Source organism: Bos taurus, chromosome 8 (genome assembly GCF_002263795.3).
Source record: "Bos taurus isolate L1 Dominette 01449 registration number 42190680 breed Hereford chromosome 8, ARS-UCD2.0, whole genome shotgun sequence".
Lineage (NCBI taxonomy): Eukaryota > Metazoa > Chordata > Mammalia > Artiodactyla > Bovidae > Bos > Bos taurus.
The window spans coordinates 53970541-53997861 of record NC_037335.1 but is presented as its reverse complement, the minus strand read 5'-3'; the positions used below and the strand labels follow the sequence as shown (position 1 = coordinate 53997861).

The window sequence follows — 27321 nt, the reverse complement described above, 5'->3', positions numbered from 1 at the left end:
AGTTAATTTTAAATTTTAAATTCACAGCATTCACATAAGGGGGTGAAGCTGGTGAAGTTTGCCCTTTCTGCTTTCCTAGCCAAGGTGAAATTTTATTACAGTCGACTTCTCCAGGTTCTGCATCCTTAAATTCAACTAAGGGCAACTGCACTTCCTAGGCCAAATATCCTTTAAACGGGAAGTCTAAAACATAGATCTTGTGTCTAGAGGACTTGTTTGATCTAAGTCATGGTATGTGTGTGTCTAGGGGTGGAGGTAATGGTAAATGAAAGAAGGCAGTCACACACCTGTCATCTGACAATATGACAATATCCTATATGCACTCTTGACCTGCAGCAATAGTAGAATCATGCCATCATTTTACATTCTGGATCAACAGGTTGCACCAGAGACTTCTCAGAAACAACATAAAATGTGAAAAACGGATTCCTTTCTTAAGATACAATTTCCTCTGAGGCTCCATTAAGGCAGAAAGCAGTATGAGTTACACCTCTTGTAGCTATTAGATCAAATAAAATTTGAACGAGCAAGGATTTTTTTTGGCTGTCACATGTTACAACAAAATATAAGCAAACCACATTTTAAAGTAAACTACCTCAATCGAAAGTGGAAAAACAAAATACCAGAATGGAATTTTGCTGTGGCGATCCTGGTTTTCCCATTTTTCTTTCATTCTTTCCTTTATGCTTATTTCACATTATTTTGCATTTTCTCATAAGTCATAATTTCATCTCGGTCTAGAATGGTGAAGTCGATTTACTTGGCTGTTGCCTTTTTCAAAAACGAGAGGAGAGCTTGTAAGAAGAAAACAAAAACAACTCCAATGGCATGAAAAGTTGGAAGCTAGCAAGGAGGCTCTTGGAAACTGGGCCGCTTTGTTTTTCTGCTCAGGATTTAGATTTCTGTCTCCAGGAACTTTGTGGATAGTTTCACCTATTAAGTCTCCCTTGCCCCTCTGCGAGACAGTGACAATCCCGTGTCCTCCCCAGTCGCACTGCACGGTTGAGTGTATATTATTTTCTACGACTCAACTTGGATCAGAGGTGACGGGACATACTTTCTATCCGAATGGCGTTTTAGAAATAGGAACGGGAAAGAACACTGAACTAGGCGAAGAGCCGCCCCACGGGATCTGCTCAGCGCTGCAGAGCGGCAGGCGGGAGGCGCTAGCGCCGAGGCTGCCTTCGGGGGAACCGGGCGGGTGTTCGCGGGGCGGCCGGTGCTGGGGGCTTACGGGGCCGAGATCCCCGCCTTCCCGGAGAAGCTGTGGCTGCGTTCCGGAGGCACTGGGCAGCCGGCTGGCGGAGGCCGCCATATTCCCGGTTTACCACGCCCGGGCGGCGGGGCGGCAGCGGCAGGTCGGCGGCGGCCCGGGCTGCGCCTCGGCGACCCGGCCCCGCCTCCCGCCGGGGGCAGCCGTGACCGCTGAGCCCGCGGGCCCGACCGAGGGCGCGGGAGGGGGTGGCGCCCGCAGAGCCCGAGGGGGCCGGCTCAGCCAGGGAACGGCGCGAGCGAAGCGAAAGCCGCACTGGGAGGCGCGCCGCGACGGCTGCGAGCCTAGGAAAGCCTTCCAGGAGGGGCCGGGCGGCACCGCCTCCCGCTCCCCTCCTCCCGCGCCCGTCCCCTCCCTCCACCTCCTCCCTCTGCCGCCGCCGCCGCCTCCCTCCCGGATCTGTGCTCCAGTTCAGAGAAAGAAGAAAATGTGTGTGTGTGGCGAGGGGGAGGGCGAGCACTGAGCAGCCGCTCTGCGCCTGGCAATCGGGGCCGGGGGTGGGCGTCTGGCGGAGGCGGAGGAGCGCGCGACGGCCGGGCGGGCGGGCCAGCGAGCCGGGTTTGCGCGCGAGCCGGGCGGTGGGCGCGGGCAGGGCCGAGGGCGCCCGGGAGCCGTGTCAGGCGGCAGCTAGGAGCCGGCGCGCCAGGCGCGGGGAGCCGTCGGCGACCGCTCGCTGCGGGGACGCCCCGGTGGATGTGCTCTCGCCGCCGGGCGCACGGCTTAGGGGAGCCTCGGCGGCGGCGGCGGCGGCGGCGGCGCGGGGGGCCAGGCGGGCCGCCTGTTCCCGGGGAAGGAGGCGCGGGCGTCTGAGCGAGGCCGGGCGCGGCGGCCTTCCCTAGCGCGCCCCCCGAGCCAGCGCCCGCGGCCGCCTCCCGCGCCGGCCTCGCTCCTCCCGGCAGCCCGAGCCGCCACCAGCCGCCGCACCCCCGGCCCACCTGGTCGCCCCGGCCCTGGCCGCGGTCCCCGCGGCGGTTCCCCGATCTCGCCCCGGACGCGCGCCCGGGCGGCGGGGGCTCGGCGGCCACCGCTGCCTCGGGGGAGCGAGGGCGGGAGGGTGTGTGTGCGCGCGTGTGAGCAGGGGGTGCCGGCGGGGCTGCAGCGAGGCACTTTGAAAGAATGACTCTGGAGTCCATCATGGCGTGCTGCCTGAGCGAGGAGGCCAAGGAAGCCCGGCGGATCAACGACGAGATTGAGAGGCAGCTCCGCAGGGACAAGAGGGACGCCCGCCGGGAGCTCAAGCTGCTGCTGCTCGGTGAGTACCGCCGTGGCCGTACGCAGCGGGCCCTCCCGCCGGACCTCTGCGCCCCCCGCCCACCACCCCCAGTCCCCGTACTGCGGCCCCGGCCCCCGAGCGCGGGCGGCTTGCCCCTGCCCTCCCCGGGCGCGGCCCCGGCCACTACCCGCACCCTGAAGGGCGCGCGCGCGCGTGCAGACACAGGCACGCGCAGAGGGGTCGCGGCCGCTCTGCCCGGGGCCTCGGCTTGTCCTTTTCGGTAGCCCTGAGGGCTGTGCACTCGGGGTGCGCGTTTGTCTGCTGTGCATCTGCTGAATGGCAAATCGCTTCGGGGAGAAGCGCGGGTGGGAAGGTGGGCAGGAGGGTTGAACTTCCAGTGTCGTGGCCGCGGCGCCCGGTGGGGTGGTGGAGCGGAGAACTGTGTGTGCGTGTGGCCTTAGGTGTCAAGCGGAGCCAGGGCGTGCGGTGGGGTGGCCTGTGTGCATCTTTTATCAGTGCTTTTAGGGGTCGGGAGCGAATGGTGGAACGGTGGACAGACTCGCGACTGGACTCTCCAAGGAGTGATGATGAGGGAGCCGAGTGGTTGGCTCTCCGAGGAAAGGGGGCTAACGTATTCCGGGAGCGGGGAGGTGAGCATATATATGTGTCACACGAGTGCTGTTCTCTAGCCACCAGACCACCGAAAGGAGGGGCCCAGAAGAGTTTCTTAATGGTGACAGGCGTGTTTCTTGTCTCCACCATCCCTTCCAGATAAAGATGAGGGATACGGGAGGGTTGTGCTGTGTGGTTGTTGACAGCGATGGGTATCTTTTGTTTAATGTGGCAACCCAGATGTAGGCCTGAATTCACAATAGTTGCCAGTACAGCCTCTCAATTACTCTCATGGGAACAAATAGAAACCTTTTGTTTAAAACGGACAGCATTTAATATCTTTGGAATCTGGGCTAGAAGGAAAACGGGAAGTGAACACCAAAAAATGTCCCTTTAATCTCTAAAAAATAACCCCCTATTCTGCCTTCACATTAAGTTAGCAAGAAAATGCCATTTCTCCACTAGGAATTTTATTGATTATTATCTCTGGGAGAATGTTCAGAATCAACATTCAGGCCAGCGCGACATAACTCTGAGCTATTGTGTTAGGAAGAACAGCTTTGCAGTAACAGGCCTGAAAAATGTCTGCACTCGTGTTCTGGATATTTGCGTGTATAATAAATAGGTTTCTCAGACATTTCTGGAGGAGAATATTATCAATTCTGATTTGAGAAGCATGCATTTTCCTTCTTATCTTGAGCATTCTGTCTCCTGGTTCAAGGAACCAATTGCCTTTGGGAGGGAACTGCTTATGTACTGGATCGTTTACAAGAAGGAACAAAACATAATGATCACGAATAGTTACAAATGGTTAATTCACATGCCATGCTTAATGTCTTCATTTTGAAACCAGATTAGATAAATGTGCACGTTTATAAAGAACAGAAGGCAAACCCTGGATAAAAGGGGCGGGCTTTAGGGAATGAAGCCAGGGAAGGGGAAAACTGCAATTGCAAAAGGAAGATCTTTTTATTTTTTATGTTTATTCTCATTTTGAGCTACTTCTCATGGCTGAAAAGGTGTAGTTGAATGTTTTCTGAATTCTCAAGATTGAGAAGAAACTAGAGTGGGTAGGAGACAAGAATGGAGTTGAAGTGCATGATTAAGGGGAAAAGCATGTGTTTTAGAAAGACTTGAGGATGGTTTTTCTTTTTCTTTTGCCCTGTGTAGAGTCTTTATTTGTTTGTTTGGCTGTGAATAGGGCGTTTGAGGTCTCTCAGGCCAACCCCATTGCCTGAAATGTGGCAGCACTGGGTTCCTAGCAGCTGAATTAGAGCTCAGGGAATTTGTCTGTTTCGGGCCTAGGTTTGAATGTCTAGAAGGAGGACTTGGGGAAATACCCATAGATGGATGCTTAGTTACATACTGCGGACTTAAGTAACATATTATGCTTTAAAAAGTGAACTTGGAGATAATTTTATAAGGACAAAAACTAAAGTAAAACAATTTTACCACTGAAGTGGTAGTGTGGAGAACTTTTATTCTCCCCTTCTTATTAGATTTTTGACTAAGGTTTAATACAGCCTCACCCCAGCCCCCTGATGTGGCCTATTAGAAGTGGTAGAAAAAGGACATCGGTTTAGCACCTACATTTATTAGCACTTTAAAAGTGTACAACTTTTTGTTAGAAACCCAATCCCTAGACATCACGTAAGGTGTACTACAGCTCCATGTTCTGGGTATGTTGCTTTTGTAACATAACTACTGCAGTACCTATACTATGTAGTCATGCTGTATACTCACTGTAGATTTGTGTGTGTGCTTCTGATTTTTGAATCCAGAAGAGGAGGGATGGTTGATTTGGATCAGGGAAGGTATCAGAAGGAGTTCCTTTTGAGGGATGCCTGATGTGCTGCTTTGATGAGTGCACTGAATCTTCATTCATGTAAATGAGGCCCTTCAAAAGATTCACCAATATTTTTAACTACTTTATTTAAATTAAGGGATCACCATTGTATTTAAATGAAATTCAATGTAAAATTATTTTCAAAGTAAATTTTAGTTCAAAGCATGACGCCATTTTAAGGAAAATGGGTGTATTTGGCAGGAGACCCTTGTTCACATAATTAGCTAATTTTATATTGTGAAGAAATTAACAAGAGAAAATAGTGGTTACCTGCCTAGATGAAAGCTTGGCAGTGAAATTTGGGCTGCCTTGATACATATCCGGCAATTATGCCAATATGTTTCATATTCTATGATACTTACTTATTTTGATGCTTATTTTTTAAAAAGTGAACTCAGAAACCTACTGTCATAAAATATATTAAATTTTGAATTGTTTATTCATTTTCTGAATTCATTTAGTATTTTAGAATACATGTTAGTATTTATTTTCTTAGACAACTCAAAGAAAACTGTAGTCTACATAGATATACAAGAGAATATTTTAATCTGAAGTTTTTATATACTTCTTAGATGTAATATACATTACTTCCTTTAATTAATTAATATTTATAAATATTAACTAAATATTTCTTTGGTGGTACGTAGGTCACTATTTAATATAATCTGTGTTTAAGTCTTTATAAAACAAGTGCCATTGAATACCTGCTTCCGGTCAACTATATTCTTCTGGAAATTTCGGCTTCTTAAAGATACATTTTTTTCTCCCCTTTAACATGTTCTTCTTTTACATGTTTTAAACTCTTTACTCTTCAGATCTTAATCATCAAATAGAAAGATTTAACAAGAAAGATTTTGCTGTTTTTTTTACTTGATTGGATTCCACTTACTGAAGAGGCAAAGTTTAGGCCAGTTTTAGATGAAAGAATATATGTTCTTGCTCTTCTAACTGAATTACAAATGTGGTTGAAAATTTTCTTCCTGTTCTAGACTGGAAGCTTAGGAGGGTAGGGACAGATTCCCTGTTGCACACTATAAAATCCCAGCTTCTAGCACAATCTCTAACTCATAGAGTGCTCTCAGTAAGTATTTATTGAATAAGTAAGCTTCTTTATAACCTAATAGAAATTGGGACCATAAAACAATGAAGACATTATAGAGACATGGAGAAATGTAGAGTTTTTATTCTGTGATAGAGGAAATCATGACCTTTGAAAATAACTATGTGTAACTCTTTGAGCCAATTGATTACAAATTAGTTTTGGGATCGGAAGTGTTAATGTAAGATGTTTTATCGCATAGTGAACCAGTGTATTACAGTTCTGTGCTGGTTGCATTTGGGAATGATAACAATCATGTTTAAAATATGAAAGTTTAAAGGAAAAAAAAAAAGAAATCATACCATGTCTTGGTTACTTTTTTTTGTATAGAAGCTAGCTTAACCCTCTCATCTTTTTGCCATCTACTTTTCTCCATGACACACTCAGCAGAGTGAATTTTTAAATTCTGTAGCGCACAGGTGGTGACTGAAGGGATTTTTACAATTTACCTATATATAATTACATGAGAAGAACCACAGTGGTTAACTTTTAGGAATTGTAGACAGAATGATTTTAATTTGAGCAATATACATTTGTACTGGAGAGCGAACAGTTACAGAGCAGGAAGGTACCTGGAAGGTTGGGAGTGTTCTGACAAATTTAGCGTATGTGGAGAGTTCATTCATACAGGTCTGGGTAAAAACACCCACCCCACCACCCCTCTGTAGAGGTCACTGGCGCAAGGATGGGGGTGTCGATTGCCCAAGTTAAGCTAGAGGTTAGTGGCTGTCTAGGATGGCTACTCAGAACTGCAGAATGAAAGCTTCCTTCTAAGCCCCCCTAATAACAGAATCTCCCTGGAAATACCATAATATGGTGATTATGAGGCTGCTTTAAGATCAACTAATTTTATTTTTGCTACTCTTTTAGTTTCCAAGTTTTGAATATGTTTCTAAACGTCAGGATTTGTTTGAATGCATTTCCTCTTTTTTTTTCTTTCCTTATTTTATTTTTTTTTGGAAACAAAGTATTTATAGTTTGTATCCGAAGAGTGAAGTGGCAGCGTCCCTCATAAAAATCAAAACTGGAGCTCTGACCAAATAACAAAGCCTTCAGAGTAAAATTTTTGCTTTGAACCATGTAGGTTCATTGTCTGGATTTGCCATATAACTGCCAATCTCGTACTTATGTATTAATGTATTGTTTCTTCATATGGGAATTTTGGGGGCAAATTACAACCCTACTGAACAATGAAGCTATCTAGTATATATCTATTCAAATATTTTTAGGTAAACTTAGGAAGGAAAATCAGAAGAATAATTTAGTAGCCATTTTGTTACAAATAAATTTTATAGCCTCTTTTTCATTAAAAAAATCAAACAACCCAGCTGCACTTTATACGAGATGGCTTATGTTCAGTTTTCAGAGATGCCTATTAAATATAGTTATGATTTTTATTACAGATGAATTTTTAAGGACCTTAAACAGCTTTTGCAGTTGTGAGGCTGCGTGCTATGCTAAACTTAGCAGTAAAAAGGAACACATTTTTCTTCATGCTCCAGGCAAACTTATACTTGAAAAGAAATGAACAAGATTTGCCAAGCATGATTTTGATTCCAGCATTCATATTAGTTTTTCTTTAAGGGGAGGTTATTAGTTCTTTTGGTATTAATGGAAGTGTGGATTGAGGGTTACAGAGGAAAAATAAGAGAGCTCAAAGGGTACATTTGAAAGAGAGAGAAGCCATTTTAAGAAGGTTAGGATTGCTTTCTCCCTGAGAAGGTGGAGAGAATCTGTTTTCTCCAGACTCTCTGTTTTGGGTTGAGGGAAATGCAAGTATTTGTAACAACAAATTTTAAGTCTCATTTTCTGGTTGAAGGGGGAGGGCAGTGACTTTTCAAAGGGAAACTTTTATAATGGCTTTAAAGCAATGTTATGATCTCTGCAGAATTAATCCTAGGGAAGTGTGAAATAGTAATAGAAGGAAAAATGTGTGATTGTTGGTAATTAAATCTGTGGCACTAACTGACTACAGTAAACAGTGAGTGTTTTCTTGTTCTGCCGGATGGAGTACCATTAAAGAAAGAGCTATTCTCAGACCCAAACATTATTTTGTGTGAACAGCTGTTACTAATAAAATTATAGGCAGTTGTTTGAAAATCACCTATGATTTGTTTCCTTACCGATATGTAAAGAACCTGTCTGATTTCTTATCTGCCATGTAATAAAAAGGAAAAAAAGGACCTAAATATTCTGTCATAAATGAGTTCATAAATCTTAGGGCGTCATGAATCTGGGCTTTATAAACAAAATAAACATCCATATCAGTGTTGAGAACCAAAGACTGAATTTGCTAAATAGCTCTGGGGTTGACCTTTATACCTAGCCATAATTTCTGAAATCAGTGCAGAATATTTTGTTAAGAGCCTAACATTTCACTTTGAAGAACAAAATTAATATTATTTAAAAATAAAGTTATCAAGATCTTCAAATTCATTTATTTAACAAACACTTGCCAGTTTAGGGAAAACAAACATTTCCTCTAAAATTTCTTTTTTTTTAAACCAGATGTACCATAAGAAAGAACAGTTGCATATGGAATGTTGGTCAAATGAACAGATATTAAGCACCTACTGTGTATAAAATAATGTGCTGTGTGGGACACACCCTTGTTTCTTATTTGCCGGCAGGAAAGACTACAAGCAATTTTCACAGTTCTTGTTGTTTTACAGTTGACGCCCTCAGCCTGACATGTCCTTCTGGGTGTTATCCTTCCTGGGGCTGGCTTTTTGATTGGCTCTTAATACAAAGAAAAAGACAAAATAATCTGAAGGCCATTCTAGAAGCTTCCCGGGGATTACACAACTGGGGAAGCAGATGGTCTTGAGAATTTGAACTCCTGAGTGATATATATTATTTCCTCGGAGCCGGTGTATCTTTTTTTTTTTTTTTGCCTTTAACTGTGAGAAACAGTTAGTGACCATTTGCCCTGTGTTTCTAACTCAAGTGGAAGCTGTATGTGTTTGTTAGTTGCTCAGTTGTGTCCGACTCTTTGTGACCCCATGAACTGTAGCCCCAGTCCATGGGGCTACTCACGTAGCTCCTCTGTCCATGGAATTCTCCAGGCAAGAATACTGGAGTGGACAGCCATTTCCTTCCTCGGGATCTTCCCGACCCAGGGATCTAACCTGGTCTCCTGTGTTGCAGCCAGGTCCTTTACCATCTAAGCCACCAGGGAAGCTACATGAGGACTTGGTAACTCTGCGAAGCACTTTCTCTTGCTCAGTTTACAGTCATTCTGGTGTAACTGGGGACTCAGTCTCTGGGAACTTGTGGATGTAGGACGATGGGGGCAGGGTGGGCAGCTGGATTCCCAGAAGCAAGCAGAGAGCAATTGGAGGGAGTGAATTTAAACATTTTGCTTTCTTCTAATGGGTATCATTGATTTGTTCTCCATTTACCACACCTCTTTGTCCTTTTGTGGGCCACTTGGGGCATGGTGAAAGAAATTCTGTTTTAAAGGCAAAGTCATTTTTGTCTCTATGCCTGCTTCTCATTCATTGTCTTAGGAAAATGATTCAGTTGAACATTTTCATAATTGTTGCAGGTTGAAAAGTCGATCGTAGTTTATCCAGCAATTTGAATGGAAAACTGTTACACAGGTCCTTTGAAATTTGAAGATTCTACACACCTTTATTACAGGATTAATTTTGGATTGTGAGCGGTTTGACTGCTTTGAAAACAAAATAGTTTTTTCAAGGAAGTGTGTGATGGATTGTGGTGTGGTCAGAACCAGAATGTTTCTAATGCTATTATATTTCTGAAACCTCACAGAAGGGAACAATAATTGATCCACAAATTTAAAAAAAATAGTTAGAGTGAGACTTTTTGTCTCTGTTGCAGGAAGTAGATAGTGATGTTTAGAAACATGTTCATGTATATTTCTGAGAGATAGCCTCATGTTTTTTCCCCTTTGGAGAACTGAAATCATGAATTAATTGCCTCTTTCCAAAATTTGACACCCCCCCCTTTTTTTTTCAATCATCATCACTTAGTAAATAATTGAAGGAGAGTTTTTCTTTTGCTTCTTTTATGGTTTTAAATAATTTTTTTTCATGGTTTTCATTTTTACTTTATGTCTTTTACATTTCTATCTGGTGAAGAGGTGGTGGGGTGATTGGTGGCTTTTTCAATGTATTTCCTGGTGACTGCTGCTGAGCAGTTGTTTCTAGAGAGAAATGAAGCAGTCTCATCCACCCATTACTCAGTCTTCCAGCTTTTTGCTGCAGGCCCCCCCAAAGACCCTTCCATGGTATCCCACCCACCCATTTACTCTAATCGCAGTGTCCTTAACCAAATGCAAGGAGGGATTCCTTAGATTCTCTGGTGGGTGCATTTCTTTAAGATTTAGGGAACTTCCAAGTTGGTGCTTCTTTTAAACATCATGTGGCTGTGAGCTGGTGAGAGGGGAAGTTGGGTGCTTTAATGCATTAAAAGACACTTGCGAATATGCTTTTAGGAGATGATTCACTTTCTGCAGCAACGCTGTGGTCTGCAAAACAAGAGACGTTATCAAACAAAATGTAAAATTCTCCTTCCATTTCCAGAGGGCGGGAACTTGAGATTGGTGCGTGGTTACCAGCAGAAAGCTAGCGAGCCCAAGCTGGATCATCTATCACAGGCCACCCGGTTTCAAAATAGGATGCAGTGCGTGTGCTAGAAGGGGAGAAGGAGCTGGGGTCCTCTGTTGGGTAATAGTGCATCTTCTGCATTTGTTGATTTGAATGTCTTCACCTCACTTACTTGAGAGCTTTAAAACATCTCTTTCTGTGTTTCTTTCCCCATAGGGACAGTGGCTTGAGCAGCAGCCTTTGCTTTCATTATACATTCAGTCTGAGTAGGTTTTTTGGTTTTATTTATTTTTTAAGGTAGAGATGCAATGAAATTTTCTTGCCATGTGAACTGATATTTTAAGATCTACACTTTTCAGAGCTCGTTCGTTATATTATAGGTTTTTTCTGCAGATGGCAAATGCAATTTTCCTCTTGTCCTAAAGAGCTGACCCATTTCCTTTGACTTGTTCTAATAATATAGGATGACTTTAATTCTTGTTCCTGGTTTGCCCTTAAAAGAATGCTGAGGTACTTGTTAAGAGTTTAACTCTCTTTTCTCTCTGACTCTTGTTGAATACCAGTAAATAATGCAAAAACAATGGCACCCTGGCTTTGTAAGAGTTTATTTGAGCAAACCACGAAATACTCCTATGGCTCTGCACGTTGCCGCAGTCACGAGTATCTTTTCTAAAGCCCGTAACAGAAAGTACCACTCTGAACTAACCCAAGGGTGTTTTGTTCCTTTGTTCCTTTACTGTTTCTATAGAAACCCACAGAATGCAGAGATTGGACCATATCTAAGGGCTGTTTGAACTTGGAAGTTTTCTTTGCTTCCCCTCTGCAGCTTTGGCATCTCAGCCACTTTGCAGCCCCTCTCTTACCCCTGGACAAGGCACCTGAGACTCCACCTCCCAGGAGTGATCAGCCACCATGGGAGGCATAGCCAGGTCAGGTGCGCTCCCCCTGGGCACTCTCACTCTCCTCTCTCTTCCCCACAAGCAGGCACAGACGGCTTGGAGAGTTCTGGGCCAGAGCTGTGAGGCGGCGTTAGCGAGTCTGCCTGAAGCTGCCCTCGTGCTGCCTGGCACACTGCTGATAGTTTCACTGCCTTCTCAGGGAGTGGTATCAAAAGCCTCCTGTCATATCAGCATGAGTCTCTTGCTTCCTGTAGGAAGGGTGACATCCTAGGAGACACGGAGGCTCAGTGCTCCTGAGCGGCCCTGCTCAGGCCTGTGTGTGTTTTCTTAGATACTCTTAGGCAGCTACCTTGGACTCACTCCTCCTCCTCCTCCTCTTTCTCCACTGACGTTTAAGTAATGCTTTTCATTTGCTTGCAAGGAATCTGCTGCCCAAGTGCACTTCTGCCCTTTTTCAGTGACGGCAGGTTGCCTTTTTGACCCTGAGCACTGGGAGTGCCTCACACACCTTAGTGGAGCACATTGGGGGATGCTTTGTATTTGGAGCCAGTGGGTGCTTTTTCCAGGGCTTTCTAGGAAAGATTTAGAGTTAACCCTTGGATGGACCACCTGTGTCCTTTTCTTCTTCCATTATGGTGCCCATTTTTCCCTTGGGGCTTTCATTGAAACCAGAAGAATAGATAAGGGTTGACACATTCGTACTATGAAGTAAGACATTTCATATTTTTTAAAAATGTATTTGTATGTGTGTATACACACACACACACACTTCTGTGGCCTCTGAACTGCACATAATTGTCATGACCATGATCAGAGAAACTTCCTGTGTCCTTTGTCTACTTTGTCTGCAATCTGAAGAAAGGGCTCTGTGACCAAAGAAGGAACAGCTGGACTCAAATCCTAGCTTTGGAGAAACATTGTTACAAGAGCCCAGACCCACTGGAGGTGCCAGGCAGGCTCTTTGCATTCCTTGACCCTACTTTCCTCCTGGCCAACGGCTGTCTCATTATCTTATCGGCTCCAGGCTCACTTTCTTGATTTCAGATTTGGAATGGGACAGGTACAGGGAAACAGGAGAACAGCTGCAGGTGAGGGAGAGTGATGGGGATATTGAGGGGCTTGGCAGGGCAGAGGATATTGCTGCTTGTAGAGGTGGGGTAGCTAGGTGCTCCTTAAGCTGTGGAGGAAAGGAGGAGAGCAGAGAAGAGGAGCTCTGTGCTGTTCCTTGACTTGGCCACACCAGCAGGCCAAGCCCGGCCAAGGCAGCTTCCACTTCTCAGCTCCACTCAGCTCCCTACGGAGTTTCTGCACTGTCGTCACATCTACCATGCCCTTCCTCTCCCAGATCATGGGAGGCATTTTTGTTGCGTGCACTCTTTGGGTCCTTTTGCTCCCAGAGGTGGTTAGATAGCTGAGGTCAGACTGTGTCCTGAGGAAAACCATTCACACATCAAAAGGAAGAGTTACAACCAGACTCCTCCAAGTATTTTTGTTGTTGTTGTTGTTTTTTCCCTGTTAGCTGGTTGCTATGCTATGCTAAGTCACTTCAGTCGTGTCTGACTCTGTGCGACCCCATAGACGGCAGCCCACCAGGCTCCCCCGTCCCTGGGATTCTCCAGGCAAGAACACTGGAGTGGGCTGCCATTTCCTTCTCCAATGCATGAAAGTGAAAAGTGAAAATGAAGTCACTCAGTCGTGTCTGACTCTTCGCAACCCCATGGACTGCAGCCTACCAGGCTCCTCCGTCCATGGGATTTTCCAAGCAAGAGTACTGGAGTGGGGTGCCATCGCCTTCTCCATTAAGGTGATAGAAATGCATCTATTACTGTATAGAGAACTCTGCTAATCTGGTAATGGGTTATTAGGACGTCTCTTGCTCAGGAAATCTGCTTTCCCAGTGGCTTGCTTCTCCTATAGTAGAGTGCCTTTTCAGTTGCCCGAGGCAGTAAGATAAATTGTATCACGAGATATTCTTGTCAGTGGATTCTTGCTTGGGTGGAAGTGATGTAATATAAAAGTCATTTGTAATTTTTAGCTGAGAAGGGCACCTGTGTGTTGGTTGTGTTCTCTTAGGAGCTGTTGACATTCTGGGCTGTCATATCCAAGTCCAGGGAGTAGATCATTCAGGGTCCCTAAAGTCTGTTTACAACCATCATGCAAAATGGGCTTCATTTGTCCATAATATAATTAAGCGGATTTCTTGATTCAAAATGTAGGCAAATATATTTTGAATAATTTGAATAATTTTGAATAATTTGAGAGCAGAGCTAATGAATGCTGAAACAAAAAGATACTTGAAATCAGCCTCTTTTTTATTAGAGGCTGATCTAATTCTAATCATTCCCTGTGGATTAAGAGCTAATGAATTAACATAGTATTGGCTTCTCTCGAGCCAACCTTGGGCCAGACATGGATTCTAGAGGTGGCAGGGCGTTGATGTGTTCAAAAGTAATGAATGGGATAACCTCTGCACATCCCGTTACGTGTTGAGTCACCATCTAAGATGTTGTCTGAAGCACCTTAGAAATGACTAGAACATTTGGGGCACATGTCAACTCTTGTAATAAGGGGTCTCCTTGGTTTCCCATCTTCTGGTCAGAGGAGATACCTGTATCTTGCTTGATCAGTTTCAGATAGATAATTTGTATTTCCGCATCCATATGATTCTTGACAAAGGATTGCATTTTAATGGAGGAAGTCATTAGACTTCAGGGAAATCTTGACTCCAAATACATTTTCACAGAAGTCACCAGATAACGTCGTTTGAGAAACACATTTTCTGTAGGGCTTTCCACTCCAGACCATGCTTATGATGGGAACAGGGATTCTTGTCTAGGGTTTTTCTAAATCCCTAGGGTCTATCTGTGAATTGCTACTCAAATTACAATGTATCCTTCCCAGAATTAAAGTGTTAATGCACCACTAATACAGAATTACATCATCACACAATCATTTATTTTTTCTATAACAAATATTCTTTCTTTATATATCTTCAAGCAGTATGCTACTACCTGAATTTATATTGCTTTTTATTCTCCTTTTAAAATGAAATAATTAAAAGCATTTGAGAGATATATCCTCTGATGGTATGGTTGCTTAAGGTTTAATAAACTTACTATAAACAAACTATTATATATTAAACTTACTATAAACAAACTTTAATAAACAATTGTATTGAATATACAAAGTTTGAGTCAAGGAGTACTTTTCTTCCAAATAAGAATTTTCTTACATGATTAAGAATTACATTTTGTTATTTTCATGGCCTTTGAAATGATTGTTCATAATATTTTTTTGTTGTGTTTTTCAGTGTTTTTGAAATTTTATGAATAATGCAGTAGTTTATTAGACAAAATATGGAAAATGTTTTAAAGTTTATTCATAAGTTTAAATGCACCATTCTGATGCAAAAAAACCATGATTTTTTTGTGTTTTGTATATTCCTTTCTAGACTGTTTTATTTTTATGTTTCTTGTATGGATGTAATCATACTGTACAATTTAACATGTTATAAGCATTTTCTGTGTGCCTATATAAACTTCATATTAATATTTAGAATTGGTGTATAATATTCTGTTAGAGGGCATATATTAATTTGCTTGCTTACTCTTTTTTTCTTTTTTAGCATTTAGGTTTCTCCCAGTGTTTCAAATTTTCCAGTAACACTGTAATGAAGTTCTTGGCATAGATCGCATTTTTTTAAAACACACACAGTTGCACACTTTTGTTAGAATAGATAAATAGAACTGTTACTTCTAAGTTAGAGAATATGAAAAATTTTATAATTCTTGATTACATACATCTTAAACATATTCTGAAATGACCGTGTATCATTTACAACATCATGAACATTATAATAAGATTATAATAAATTGGTAGGTACGCACTTAAAACGTGCACGTATTTGATCACTGGTAAGATTGACCGTTTCCTGTATGTTTGTTTCTAGTTGAATTCCTTAGTTTGTAAGTTGTCTCTTCATTTCCTTTGCCTGTTTGTGAACTCGAGCTTACAATGAAATTAGCCTTTTTCATGTTTACTGCAAATAATTTAATCCCCGTCTGTTGTTTTTCTTTTAGTTTGTTTTGTATTATTTAATACAAAAGTTTTTAATTACTTTGAAGCCAAATCTGGTGATCTTTTGCTATTCTTTTTTAAAATAAAAATCTTAATCTGGTTTAGATACTCCACAAAAATCAGATTTGCTGTTCTTGTTATGGATGAAACTCAATTGAATATACTGTTTACATATCACTGTTGTATGGTTCTTTTTCTTTCAAAATGAAAATGAAATGCATACACATAAATTTACAGCATTTCAGGTAGTACAGCATAAGTTGTTCTGTATGTGCTCGGCTCTTTTCATCTAGTAACATGTAATGGATATCTTGCCATTTAATATAAATCTTTTGTATCATATTTATGGCTTTTTAGTGTTGTGGTGCGTTTTTTTGTTACTGGTCCAGTGCATTAGGAAACATGCAGTGGTGCGCTGTGGCTAGCTTGCACCTGCTCATCAAAGCCAGTTTTATACATTTCTTCTCAACTCTGCATTTACTGACTTCATTTTGGTAGCTTGAAATAGCCATGATTGGGGTATTCATACCACAGAAATAGGCTAATATTACGAATAAGAGCTCTCCCTTACCCACACCTGCAAAACTAGTTAAAAATTTGCCAGCACACCACCCCTGTATGCCAGCATACCTGACCCCTTGTTAATGTATATTTAGTTTGTGGCCATTAAATTTTTTTCATAATCACTGCTCGATATTGTAGGGGATCCGTCTTTGTACATTTATATGTTCAGATAAGTTCCTCAAAGTTGTATCATTAGTTCAATGATAGGCTTCTTTAACATTCTGATACACATTACCACCCTCTGCCTTTTAGAAAGGTTGTGTTGATTTATTTCCCACCTCTAGTTTATGTTATTAACTGTTTTGGCACATCTTATTATCATTAGATTTTTTATTAATCTGATGGGCAAAAAAATTCTTGCATTTATTGAATTTCTGTTATAAAGCCTTCAATTTCTTTTCTAAACTGCTTATTTACAAAAATAACTAACAGGTGCCTCTATCTGTTATTTAGTTTAGGTTTCAGGTTTACTTTAGATTTAGTTAGATTTTTTAAACCACTTTTAGCTTCAACTTTAATAACTGAGATATTTCTAGAAAATTGACCTTTTTATCTATGGAAGAATGGAGTGCCCTAGGATGAATATCTCCAAGGGAAAAAGAAAATAGAACTGATGAGGTTTGGCTGTGTGCAAAATTGTACTGTAATACAGAAGCTTTTACTTGTAATGAAGTCCAGTTTATATTTTTTCTTTTGTTGCTGATGCTTTTTGTGTTACATATTGCTAAATCCAAGGTTACAAAGATTTACCTCCATGTTTTCTTCTAAGAGTTGTATGCGTGTGTGCATGCTAAGTCGCTTCAACCGTGTCTGACTCTTTGCAACCCTATGGCCTGTAACCTGCCAGGCTTCTCAGTGTATGGGATTCTCTAGGCAAGAAGACTATGCCATGCCCTCCTCCAGGGGATCTTCTGGACCCAGGGATTGAACTCGCGTCTCTTATGTCTCCTGCATTGGCAGGCAGGTTTTTTAACAAGTAGCGCTACCAGGGAAGCCCCAAGAGTTGTATAGTTTTAGATTTTACATTTAGGTCTTTGACCCACATTGAGTTGATTTTTGTATATGGTGTGAGGTAGGATTATGATTTCATTCTTCTGTAAGTGGGTATGTAGTTGTAACAGCATCATTTGTTGAAAAGACATTCTTTTTCCATTGTATAGTCTTGATACCCTTATTAATTTATTTTTGCCTTATTTTTATTACTTTCTTACAATTAGTATAGGTTTATTTGGTTGCACTTTTAAAATTTTCTTGAAATTCTTAGATTATTTTAATATTTTATTGATTTAATTTGAAGTGTTTAAAGCTTTGAATTTTTCTGCTTGTTACTACCTAGTGTTCATATCATTCTTTTATAGACATTCTAAATTTATGATTTTTATCTTTGAACCAGGATTAAGACAGTTTAAAATTTTCCAAGTGGTTGTGATTCTTTTTAGCCTTTGTTATTTATTCCTTGTCTTACATCATTTTGATAACAGATTGTGGTCTGTATTGTTTTTACTTTTTGAAGTTTATTATAGCCCAATATATAGTCAATTTTTGTTCTATGGATACATGTATATATTATATATATAAAATAAAAGAAATATGTTGTATTATTTAATTTTACTGCTTATATTTGGCTTCATTTCTCCATTCTTGTGTGATTTTAAGTTTCTTGTCAGCAACACTGATTTGGCAGTGGTTGGCATATAAATGTCAAGTGTCAGTAAGTACGTTTTGAATGACTGAATACATATTTGATGTAGTGATTTAATTTTAAGTTCTTCAATATTATTTTTTCCTCCTTATTTCCTTTTTTAAAGCCTCTGACAATTTCTTTCTATGTTATTTCTTTAATATCCTATTTCAAACACTTCACATTTCCTTCAATTTTCTTAATAGCAGAGAATAGTTATATTCTTAGTTTTTTCTTCTGTTTCCTAGAGTAAGTCTTCTAGAGTGTTCTCTTTCTTTTCTTTCTGCACGTTCTGTGCCTTGTCTTCATTTTTTCTTAGGAATGCTCCAAATTTTGTCTGGCCCCACTGTTTGTCCAAAAATAGTGTGGGCGGAATCTCATTGACTTCCTTCCCTATTTGTCTTGGGTCTGTGTGTGTCTTTCTCTTAGCACTTGAGCTGGCAGGCTGGAAGATGATAGTATATATTCTATTTTTAGCCATTCAGTTGTTGGAGTGAGGTTGTGGTGGGGTCTGTGGCATCAGGCAGCTTCAATCTGTGGGCTTTGCTTCTTAATTTTGTTGTATTTTACAACCAGTTCCATTTTCCTTTTCCTTTTGGGTGTGGCACCATTTTGATGAGAAATTATTCTCATTTGATGAAAGATGATGCCTTGCTGTTTGTGGGATTTTTGTTCTGTGCATCTGTTGGGTATATTTCTCCTTATTCTTAGACCACTTTGCACAGGACGCCTGCTTTCAGCCCGCAGCACTGCCAGGTCAGAGGGAGAGATTGGGATTGCTTGGCTATACAGTGTCTGTTTAGCCCCTCTGCTAGGAGAGGTGAGTTTCAGTAGGATGTTACTTACTCCTCCAAGTTGAGGGATACCAGGAAGTCTTTTGGAACCTTGGCTACTTGATTCCCTCAAACTACACTGTTTTACCAGCAGAAGAGCTGTGCATAGACCCCAGCAGATTGGTAGCCTGGTTGATAAGTCCTTTGCTATCATTAATAATAGCAAATGAGATGAGCAAGATGAGATTTCTTCTCTACTTTTTTCCTTTTTGTACATTTTGAGGGATGGAAAGGAAGTTGTTGTTGTTTTTAAGAGCACTTTGCCTTCTTTCCAGGAAGTCTGCTTTATGAGTCTCAATGACTATAATTAACACATGTGAAGTCTTTCATAGAGAGTTATAATTATAGTATCTCTTATATGCTTTAAAGTCCAAGCTTGCAGCCTGTACTTGAGTCACCTCTGTAAGATCTCCCAATTTATTGTTATTTTGTTCTCTTCTGTGTTCAGTGGTAGGAACATCATTCCCCCAAGAGGAATAACTTCTCTTCCGTTATCTGTGTTGCTTAGAAAATATTCGCATACTGGGCTGAAAACTATCCTGAAACTAGTTTCATCAATCCCTTGAAGACACAGGGACTCTCAAAGCCCCTGGAACACATCTACTTTTCCAAATAATTGAAGTTGTCCTTATGACACACCTGGGGTTTGCTTTCTTCTTTATGTTTAACATTGTGAGTTCTTTCTATCATTTCTTATAAGGCAGGAACATCTTGCCCTTTATCATTCTAGTTGTTTTCTTAAAAAAGAAAAACAAAAAACCCAAGTGGAACCTAGCACTTGAGGTATGTTTTTATGAAGTCAGAGTAGTATCTTTTCCCGAACTGAGACACATGTGAATTCAGAAATCTTTGTCTTTTGTCTAAGCAAATCATCCCAAGAAAAAGCAGTTTTGAGTATAGAGGGCATCTGTAACTTTCCTCTACCAATACCGTGATGATTCTTATAATTTTTCTTCAGTACAGAACTATTTATTTGTAGCTCTGTTTTTGACTTGTGGTCATCTATGATCTGCATACAATCCTCTGCATTTTTGCATTTGTTATATATTTGCATATGGCTCCCACCTCATCCCCTGCCAGTTGCTGAGAGCACTTCTTTCTATTGAATTTCATTCTGCTTCTGTTGGGAGCATCTTTCCAAGGCCAAGATCATTTCAACTTTTTTTCAACATCTAGTATTTCTAATCCTTCCTAGTTCACTCTCAGAGAAAAGTAGATGAACCTATCATAATAAGATTTATTAAGAATTACATTAAGACAAGTGTTTTTGTTAATAGTCAGTAAAGATGTGGAAGGTATTAGACTTCAAATCAGATCCCCACAGTCTATCATTCAGAGTGTGAACGTGAAAGTGTTATTTGCTCACTCCTGTCCACCTCTGTGCAACCCCATGGATTGTAGCCTGCCAGGCTTCTCTGTTCATGGAATTCTCCAGGCAAGAATACTAGAGGGGGTAGCCATTCCCTTCTCCAGGGATTTTCCCAACCCAGGGATTGAACCAGGATCTCCTGCATTACAGGTGGACTCTTTGCCTTCTGAGCCACCAGGGAAGCGCCCATCATTCAAACCTCCAGTTGATTTGGTTTTACTTTGTTGTTTGCATCCCTAAACTAAATAGAACCCAAAGTATACTACCTGAATTTGACCTCAGAATTTAATTTGTGTTGGTATAAAAGGAAATCGAGAAATCAAGAAAAGTACATCTGCTTTTTCTTCCTTGACTATGGCCTGGTCTCCCATCATGGCAGGCAGTCTGGTTGCCCTGCTTCAGCGGAACTCAGAGTTCCTGCCTTTGGGTGGATGGGGCGAGTGTGTAAAGTGGTAGCACCCCTGACTCTGCACATTGTGACTGGCCAGTTTTAATCTCCCATCCTAAAGTTTAGGTAGCCATTCAGTTTATAAGGGACACGATCATTAAGGAGCTAAGGAGCGTTTTCTAATTCCTTGACCTCTTTGGATTCTAATTTTAATGTAGAAGAAAAGGAATACTTTTGGAGAAACAGATTTCATTTGGTACCTATTTTCTTTACAGCCAAATTGGTTTAATTGCTTTTTTCTTCCCCTAAGGCAAGTAGTTCTTAAAGACAGAAATCAACTTACAATTCTGTGTACTTTGTTTTATAGAATTTGACATCATGTTCACATTTTTAGCGGTTGCATTAAATTTTCTCATGTAGGAAATTCGATGATTGAGTGTAAGTTGTTCTATTCAGTGTGAGTGTGTTTGTGTGTGTGGGTGTATGCATGCATGCATGCTCAGCCGCTTTAGTCGTGTCTGACTTTTTGTGACCCTGTGGACTGTAGCCCACCAGGCTCCTCTGTCCATGGGATTCTCCAGGCAAGAATACTGGAGTGGGTTGCCGTGCCCTCCTGCAGGGGATCAACCTGACCCAGGGAGTGAATCTGTTTCCCCTGTGTTATAAGAGGGCTCTTTACCTTTGAACCCCTGGGGAAGCCTGATATGTGTATGCTGTGTTGTGTCAGTCAGTCGGTCGTGTCTTACTCTTGGCGACCCCACGGACTGTAGCCTGCCAGGCTCCTCTGTTCATGGCCCTGATGTGTATATGTGAATGTGTAATTGTTTAATATGAAATAAACTCAGTCCTTCGAGTTGGATGGTGGTGGTCATGGTGGGAGAGAAGCTGAGAGTAAATTAGTCTGTTTCTTTAGCAAAAACTGAGAAGAGATCTTGTCCTTCCTTACCCCAGTCTCTTGAGTCTGGCCTGTGCCCATGTGGCTCCGAACCATAGGTTGAAGGCTCTTCTTCACAGTGGGTGGATATTGATTTTGAGGTAGTGGGGAGCCCTTTTTCTAGAACTTTTAACTGAAAAGATGACTGTGTGACAGTTTGATCTTGTCACTTTTCATGGGGCAATCTTTCTCCCTGCCCATGTGTGTGTATACACCTTAATATCATTGTTTTGATTCTCACCTTATTGAAAAAGGCTTACAAGGGCTTGTTCCTTGTAAGCAGTGCCATCAGGAGTAAGTTTATTTCTTTATTAATTTGGTAATTTACCAGAATGTATTCTATTCTAGTCCTGATTGTTGTAACTTGTTGAAATGCCTGATGTCATTTTTGTTTCCTTCTTTCTTACCCATGAGGATTATTCTAAAAAGAATTTGGCCTTAATACCAATGTTTTAAAGTGTTCTATACCTGGATTTACAACAGGACACATTGTCCTAAATCCAGTTATAGTTAACAAGATATACTATATACCTTTCGGGAGATATCAGCCTTGGAAGCCAAACCTGAGTTTTAAAATAATGCTGAGTGTGTACAGATCAGTTATGGCTGCGTTCCAAGATGTGCGGGATCTCACAAGGTAAGGACTGCACGTGGAAGTGACCCTGATTTACCAAAGTGCTCTTTTAGGAGCTGCCCTTGTTGTAAGTGTGCTTCTTGTATAATTTCAATGATCAAGGTTCCTTTTAAGAGGAAAAAAAAAATGTGGTTGTGCTGACATTTGCTTTGAGCAAGCAAAGTATAGTTTGTATCTGTTGAAATTGAAATTAATAATGCATGGCTCCACAAGCCATGACTTTTCCAATCCTTTTTGTATGTTCTTGCATATAAATTCTTAGGACTCATGGTAAATCAGATGGTGCAGAGGCTGTTTGATTTTTTTTTTCCCCCTCTCTTCCCTGTTTTCCAGTGGGTGGCTTGCCTAAATGAGGGAATGCAATGAATAAATTTATCAGCATCAGAATCTGTATTTATACTATTATTTTATTTTTTATTAAAAATTAAATATTTTGGTCTATTTTTCATTTTTGCAAATGTCCTTTGTCCCCCTCTCCCCCACAAATAATCTTCTAGATAGCTCCTTACTCTGTTTTCAAGTGTTCTTTTCCAGCTGAAATGGAAAGATAAGGGACAACTATTAGTGCTAATTTCATTTCATTGAATGTTTTTTCCTTGACAGTTATTCTTTTCCTCTTAGTCTCTGGGTGATGAATAGGTTATCTTGAAACTATAAAGACTTAGGTTCTGTGTCAGTGCTTTTGAGGTACAAATGCTGTCTGGCCTCTGAGTGTGAACTCGGTCCTTTCTGTCAACGGGGAGAATCTGCACTGGTGAAAGACTCTGGCAAAACCATATGATCCAGGTTGCAGAAAATTCTTTGCTCCTCTCTTGTTTGCATGAGAAATAACATCACACACTGTGCTAAACCGTACTAGCAGAAAACTGAAATTTACTCCTGGCATGCCAAGAAACTCATCCAGTCACCTCATGTGATCTTTTACCCCATCCAGCTAAAGCCATAGCTCCGAGGTTAGGAAAATTGTGTGTTACATTGCAAAATCTCCTTGTGAGTTGGGAGGAAAGTCTCAAACCTGCCTTTATTTGTTACTTTAGAGAGTTTTAAGTTAGCACACATATGTAAACATCTAAACTTCCTTCATCACTTTGTAGTAGATTTACAAAAGAGAAATTTTAGGAGAATTGCAGATAAGCATTGTTTCTGAAAGTGTGATAAAACTAAAGGGAAAAAGCACTATCTTTAAGTTTAAATGATGCTTAAGAATGTTTAAGTCCTAAGATTTCAGATTATTGGTTTTTTTGGCAGTACTAATTAGACATAGGCTGAGAACAGCGTGGGGAAAGCAATACTAGGTTTACTTCTCAGTGTCTGGTAGTTTTTTTTCCTCTAAGATTTTTTTGTGTATGTTGATGCTCTTTTGGAGGGGGGGCTGCTGGTTCCGTATTTCAGTGGAAGAAGACAGTCCTAATTAATTGGGATCTTACAGGTCAGGGGCTATATGTTTCTTTTAAATTGCAGCCAGATGGAAATGTGTAATTACATTTCTTATTATACACACATAATTAATTTGTTTTATATCCTACTACTTCCTGAAATTAGCCGACAGGTTAGAACAAATTTATGCAGGTAAAACTGGCATACCTACCTACATCCTTGTATTTCACTACTCAACCTCCCCAAGTTTCCCCTAAAAACCTACATGTGAAGTTTGCTTCCGCTTAAGTAGCCAGGACTTTAAATCAATAGCAGGATCAGAACACAAGCTCCAAGAGTGTGTTGTGACCCTGTTTAGGAAAGAGTTCACAGAGCAAGTCTGGCTGCTGTCCTTTGAAAGGACAGGATTGGCCCTTGACTGGATGTCTGCAAACTTCGATTTCCAGAGAGTTCCCACCACTCTCAGAACTGATTAGAGTGGCTCACGGTGCCTGAACTGTTTATATGAACAGTGTGGTTTATGTTGAACACCTGCTTTTCCTTTTGGGAGTTTGGAATTTTGGCAGGTGCTAGGCTGACGGTGCCTACGTGACTGACCCTCCGACAAATACCCTGAACTCCCAGGCTCAGGCAAACTCCCCTGGTGAGTGGCATTTCCCGGCCCTGTCACTACTGGGGCTGGGGGGATTAAGTGCATCCTGTGTGACTCCACTGAGAGAGGACCATCCGAAGCCTGGGCTTGGTTTCTTTCCAGCTTTGCTCCATGCACCTTTTTGCCTTTGCCAATCTTGCTTTGTTGTGATAAATCATGGCCATGAGTGTGACTGCATGCTGAGTCCTGTGAATCCACTGAGTGAGCCATCAGACCTGGGGCTGGTCTTGAGGACCCCTGACATAGACTCCGTCATCAACTCCTGAGGGTCTCAGCTTGATTAATATGGGGCCTGGGGCAGGGGTTCGCACTGCAGTCTGACCTATGGACCGGGGGCTGCCCCGTGTGGGATGGTGTTTGTGTACACTCCTGAAAGCACCAGATCATCACCCAGACACATGCACGGTGATAGGATTATTATTTTCCTTCTTTCATAATACGTTTTGGTCTCTGAAAAATTATATGCATGTAGAATACTCACTTATCTACCCTTCAGATAGTATTAGGCCTCTTTCTCCAAACTAGATCAGGCAGATACCAACTTTCCCAGTGGGCTGGCCCTACAAGAATGATAGATAGTGGGGATGTTTTAGATAAGGACTGCCCACACTCTGTCCATTTCCCTGTTGCTCTTAGTGACTTTTCAACTGTATTGATTATGGTCCTCTTCTGTTCAAACTATTAATTACTTACCATGAGTTGCAAAATAAAGACCAGATCTTCATCTGCTGGTCGGATTCATCTGATCCTACCCTTCCTTCCTTATTTTTTCCTGCTTGCCTTCATGCACCTGACACTCTCACTGAACTCTTGGGCATTAATACTTTTCCTTCCTTTCTCCATCTTCACATCTTTGTCATTATCCTTCCTTTGGCCCTCCTCTGTTCCCTGCCTCCCTCCTTTACCCAACCTCCTCCTCTGCCTGTGCAAAAGTCTGTCTCAGCTGCTGCCTCTTCCTCAACAGCTCTGATCTCTGCTGGTCAGAGTCTGTTTTGAGCTCTCATGACATTTTATCTTTGCCATGTGTCTGCATTTATTGGGTATGTGCAGGAAGCATTGGTGGGGGACAGAAGAAGTGCGGTAGTTGAGGAAGGCAGCCAGGAAAGGTGCATTATTAAATCAGCCACCACAGTGGGCAGTCAGAGCTCAAGCCTGGGAAGAAGCTCTGGTTGATGGCGTTGAGCAGGGCTTCTCACGCTTTGTTATGAGACTCACCTGGAGGTCTGATTACAAAGTGTAGGCAGGCTCTCACCTGGAGTGAGATCTGAGACTCTCTATTTCACACAAGATCCTAGGTGGTAGTGATGCTGCTGGCATGGGTCCACAGGCCCCATTTTGGAAAACAGTGATGCCACAAAGTTGTCCACCTAAAGAGTGAGGGAGCTGGGGTATTCATATATCAGCTCTAGTGGTCATTAGTTGGGGACTCTTTGCTACCTGTGGCCTGTCAAGTTGCTGTCCCTGACTTGGAGAGAAAGCCCTCAGGCAAAGAGGGTGCAAATATCTGAGGTCTCTGCAGTTGGAAGTCTGCTTCGATGGTTCAAAGTCTGCTCTGTCTTGTAACTGTGATTATTTATGCATTTCTTGTCCTCCATGCCAGACTCTCAGATCCCTGACGGTAGGATCTGTAATTCATCTACTTTCCTGGCAACATCCAGCACACATTGTGGTTTTGTATTTTCCCAGTGAATGAGTGGACTGCTGCTGCTCTCTACCTTGATCAGGTATTACAAGTGCAGTTGACAGTCCAGCCCAGTGAAAACTCTAGTTTTACCTTCCTAATCTCAGGGTCTAAGATAAAGATCTATCAGAGCATCCTTTCTGGGCCTAGATCTCTGAAGGCAGCAGTGACCTGTTGCTTGTGGGCCAGGGTTAATAGATACAAGAGAGGAGATAGCCCTGGAAGAAAGCAAAAATTGCCTCTTCAGGATTTCTAAAGCAGTTTTAAGATGGAAAAGGCAAATGGCTCGAGAAGAATTTTGGTGCGGAGCTTTAGGGCAGTTGGCGCTGCCTCATCGAGTTTTCCCTCTTGAAGGCACTCTCCTCTCTATTCCTTCAGGGACTTCTGTTCTTTCATTTTCTGTGTTGCTTCATATTTGGATTTCCTAGATGAGGGACAAAATTTTGGTTTTCTTATCATGAAAGTTAAGTCAAATATTTGATCTGGTTGCTAAATTTCCTCTGAATTGTCAAAGCTCTTTTTTCTTTTGAATCTCCTTTCCCAAATTTCATTTTTCTAGTGACACGTAAAGCCCAGCATTTAAATAACTTTCTATGATGTGGAGCTTTTCTGATGTTTGCTGCTGCTGCTGCTAAGTCGCTTCAGCCGTGTCCGACTCTGTACGACCCCAGAGACAGCAGCCCACCAGGCTCCCCCGTCGCTGGGATTCTCCAGGCAAGAACACTGGAGTGGGTTGCCATTTCCTTCTCCAGTGCATGAAAGTGAAAAGTGAAAGTGAAGTCGCTCAGTCGTGTCAAACTCCTAGCGACCCCATGGACTGCAGCCCACCAGGCTCCTCCATCCATGGGATTCTCAGGCAAGAGTACTGGAGTGGGGTGCCATTGCCTTCTCCATTTCTGATGTTTAATAACCACTAAATATTTATTTAAGACCACCTATGTATCTGGTTGGTTAGAACCACCTATGGTTCTATGGTTGGTTGAAAGGAAGTATAAGACTTTCTTCTCTTGGCCCTCAATAATAATTTAAATGGGGATAAAAGTCAATATGAATATGACAGAAAACACAGTAAGTGTTTAGGGCTGTCCACAGTAAGTGTTTAGGGCTGTATATCTTTGATTTGTTTTTTTCCATTCAATCCTGATTTCATATATTTCATTTTGTTTTCAGATTGTGTAAATTGTGGATTCAAATTCATAGTTGAAAGGTATAATCCTGTAAATACTGGAATTTATCTGCAGGTGGAATGGTAAGCTGGTGTGACGAGGGAATAAAACAGAGAATGAACAGTATTCTGGTTCATCTTTGGAAAGTGGGCCAGTATAGAAGAGACTGCAAGGAGATCAAGGACATGCAGCCCTTGTTTACCTCAAAACCCGAGGTCTGGTTTGGTGTCCAGATGGGGCCTAAAGTTATGGCAGATGCCTCTCTCTTGTAATGAAACCAGCAAACAAATCAGGATTCTTGATTCTTTTTCAGCTTTATCTTTTCTGTGTTCTTTCTTTGAGTCCATAAATATTTTAAATACTCACTTAATAATCCTGTTCACTTTGGTCCTTTTGGCCTTTGACAGCTGGTATAATCTCTTTCCACGGGTGCCTTCTATAAGGTGACTTAG

At 41.8% G+C, this 27321-nt stretch overlaps 1 protein-coding gene across 1 annotated transcript in view; it reads left to right on the top strand.

Moving 5' to 3' along the window:
• The first annotated feature begins 2166 nt into the window (after positions 1-2166).
• GNAQ (G protein subunit alpha q) overlaps positions 2167-27321 on the top strand; it is a 310505-nt gene continuing 285350 nt past the window's right edge. The window contains 1 exon segment of the mRNA NM_001110002.1: positions 2167-2525. Within this exon segment, the coding sequence (NP_001103472.1) occupies positions 2390-2525 (136 nt within the window). The 5' untranslated portion in view covers positions 2167-2389.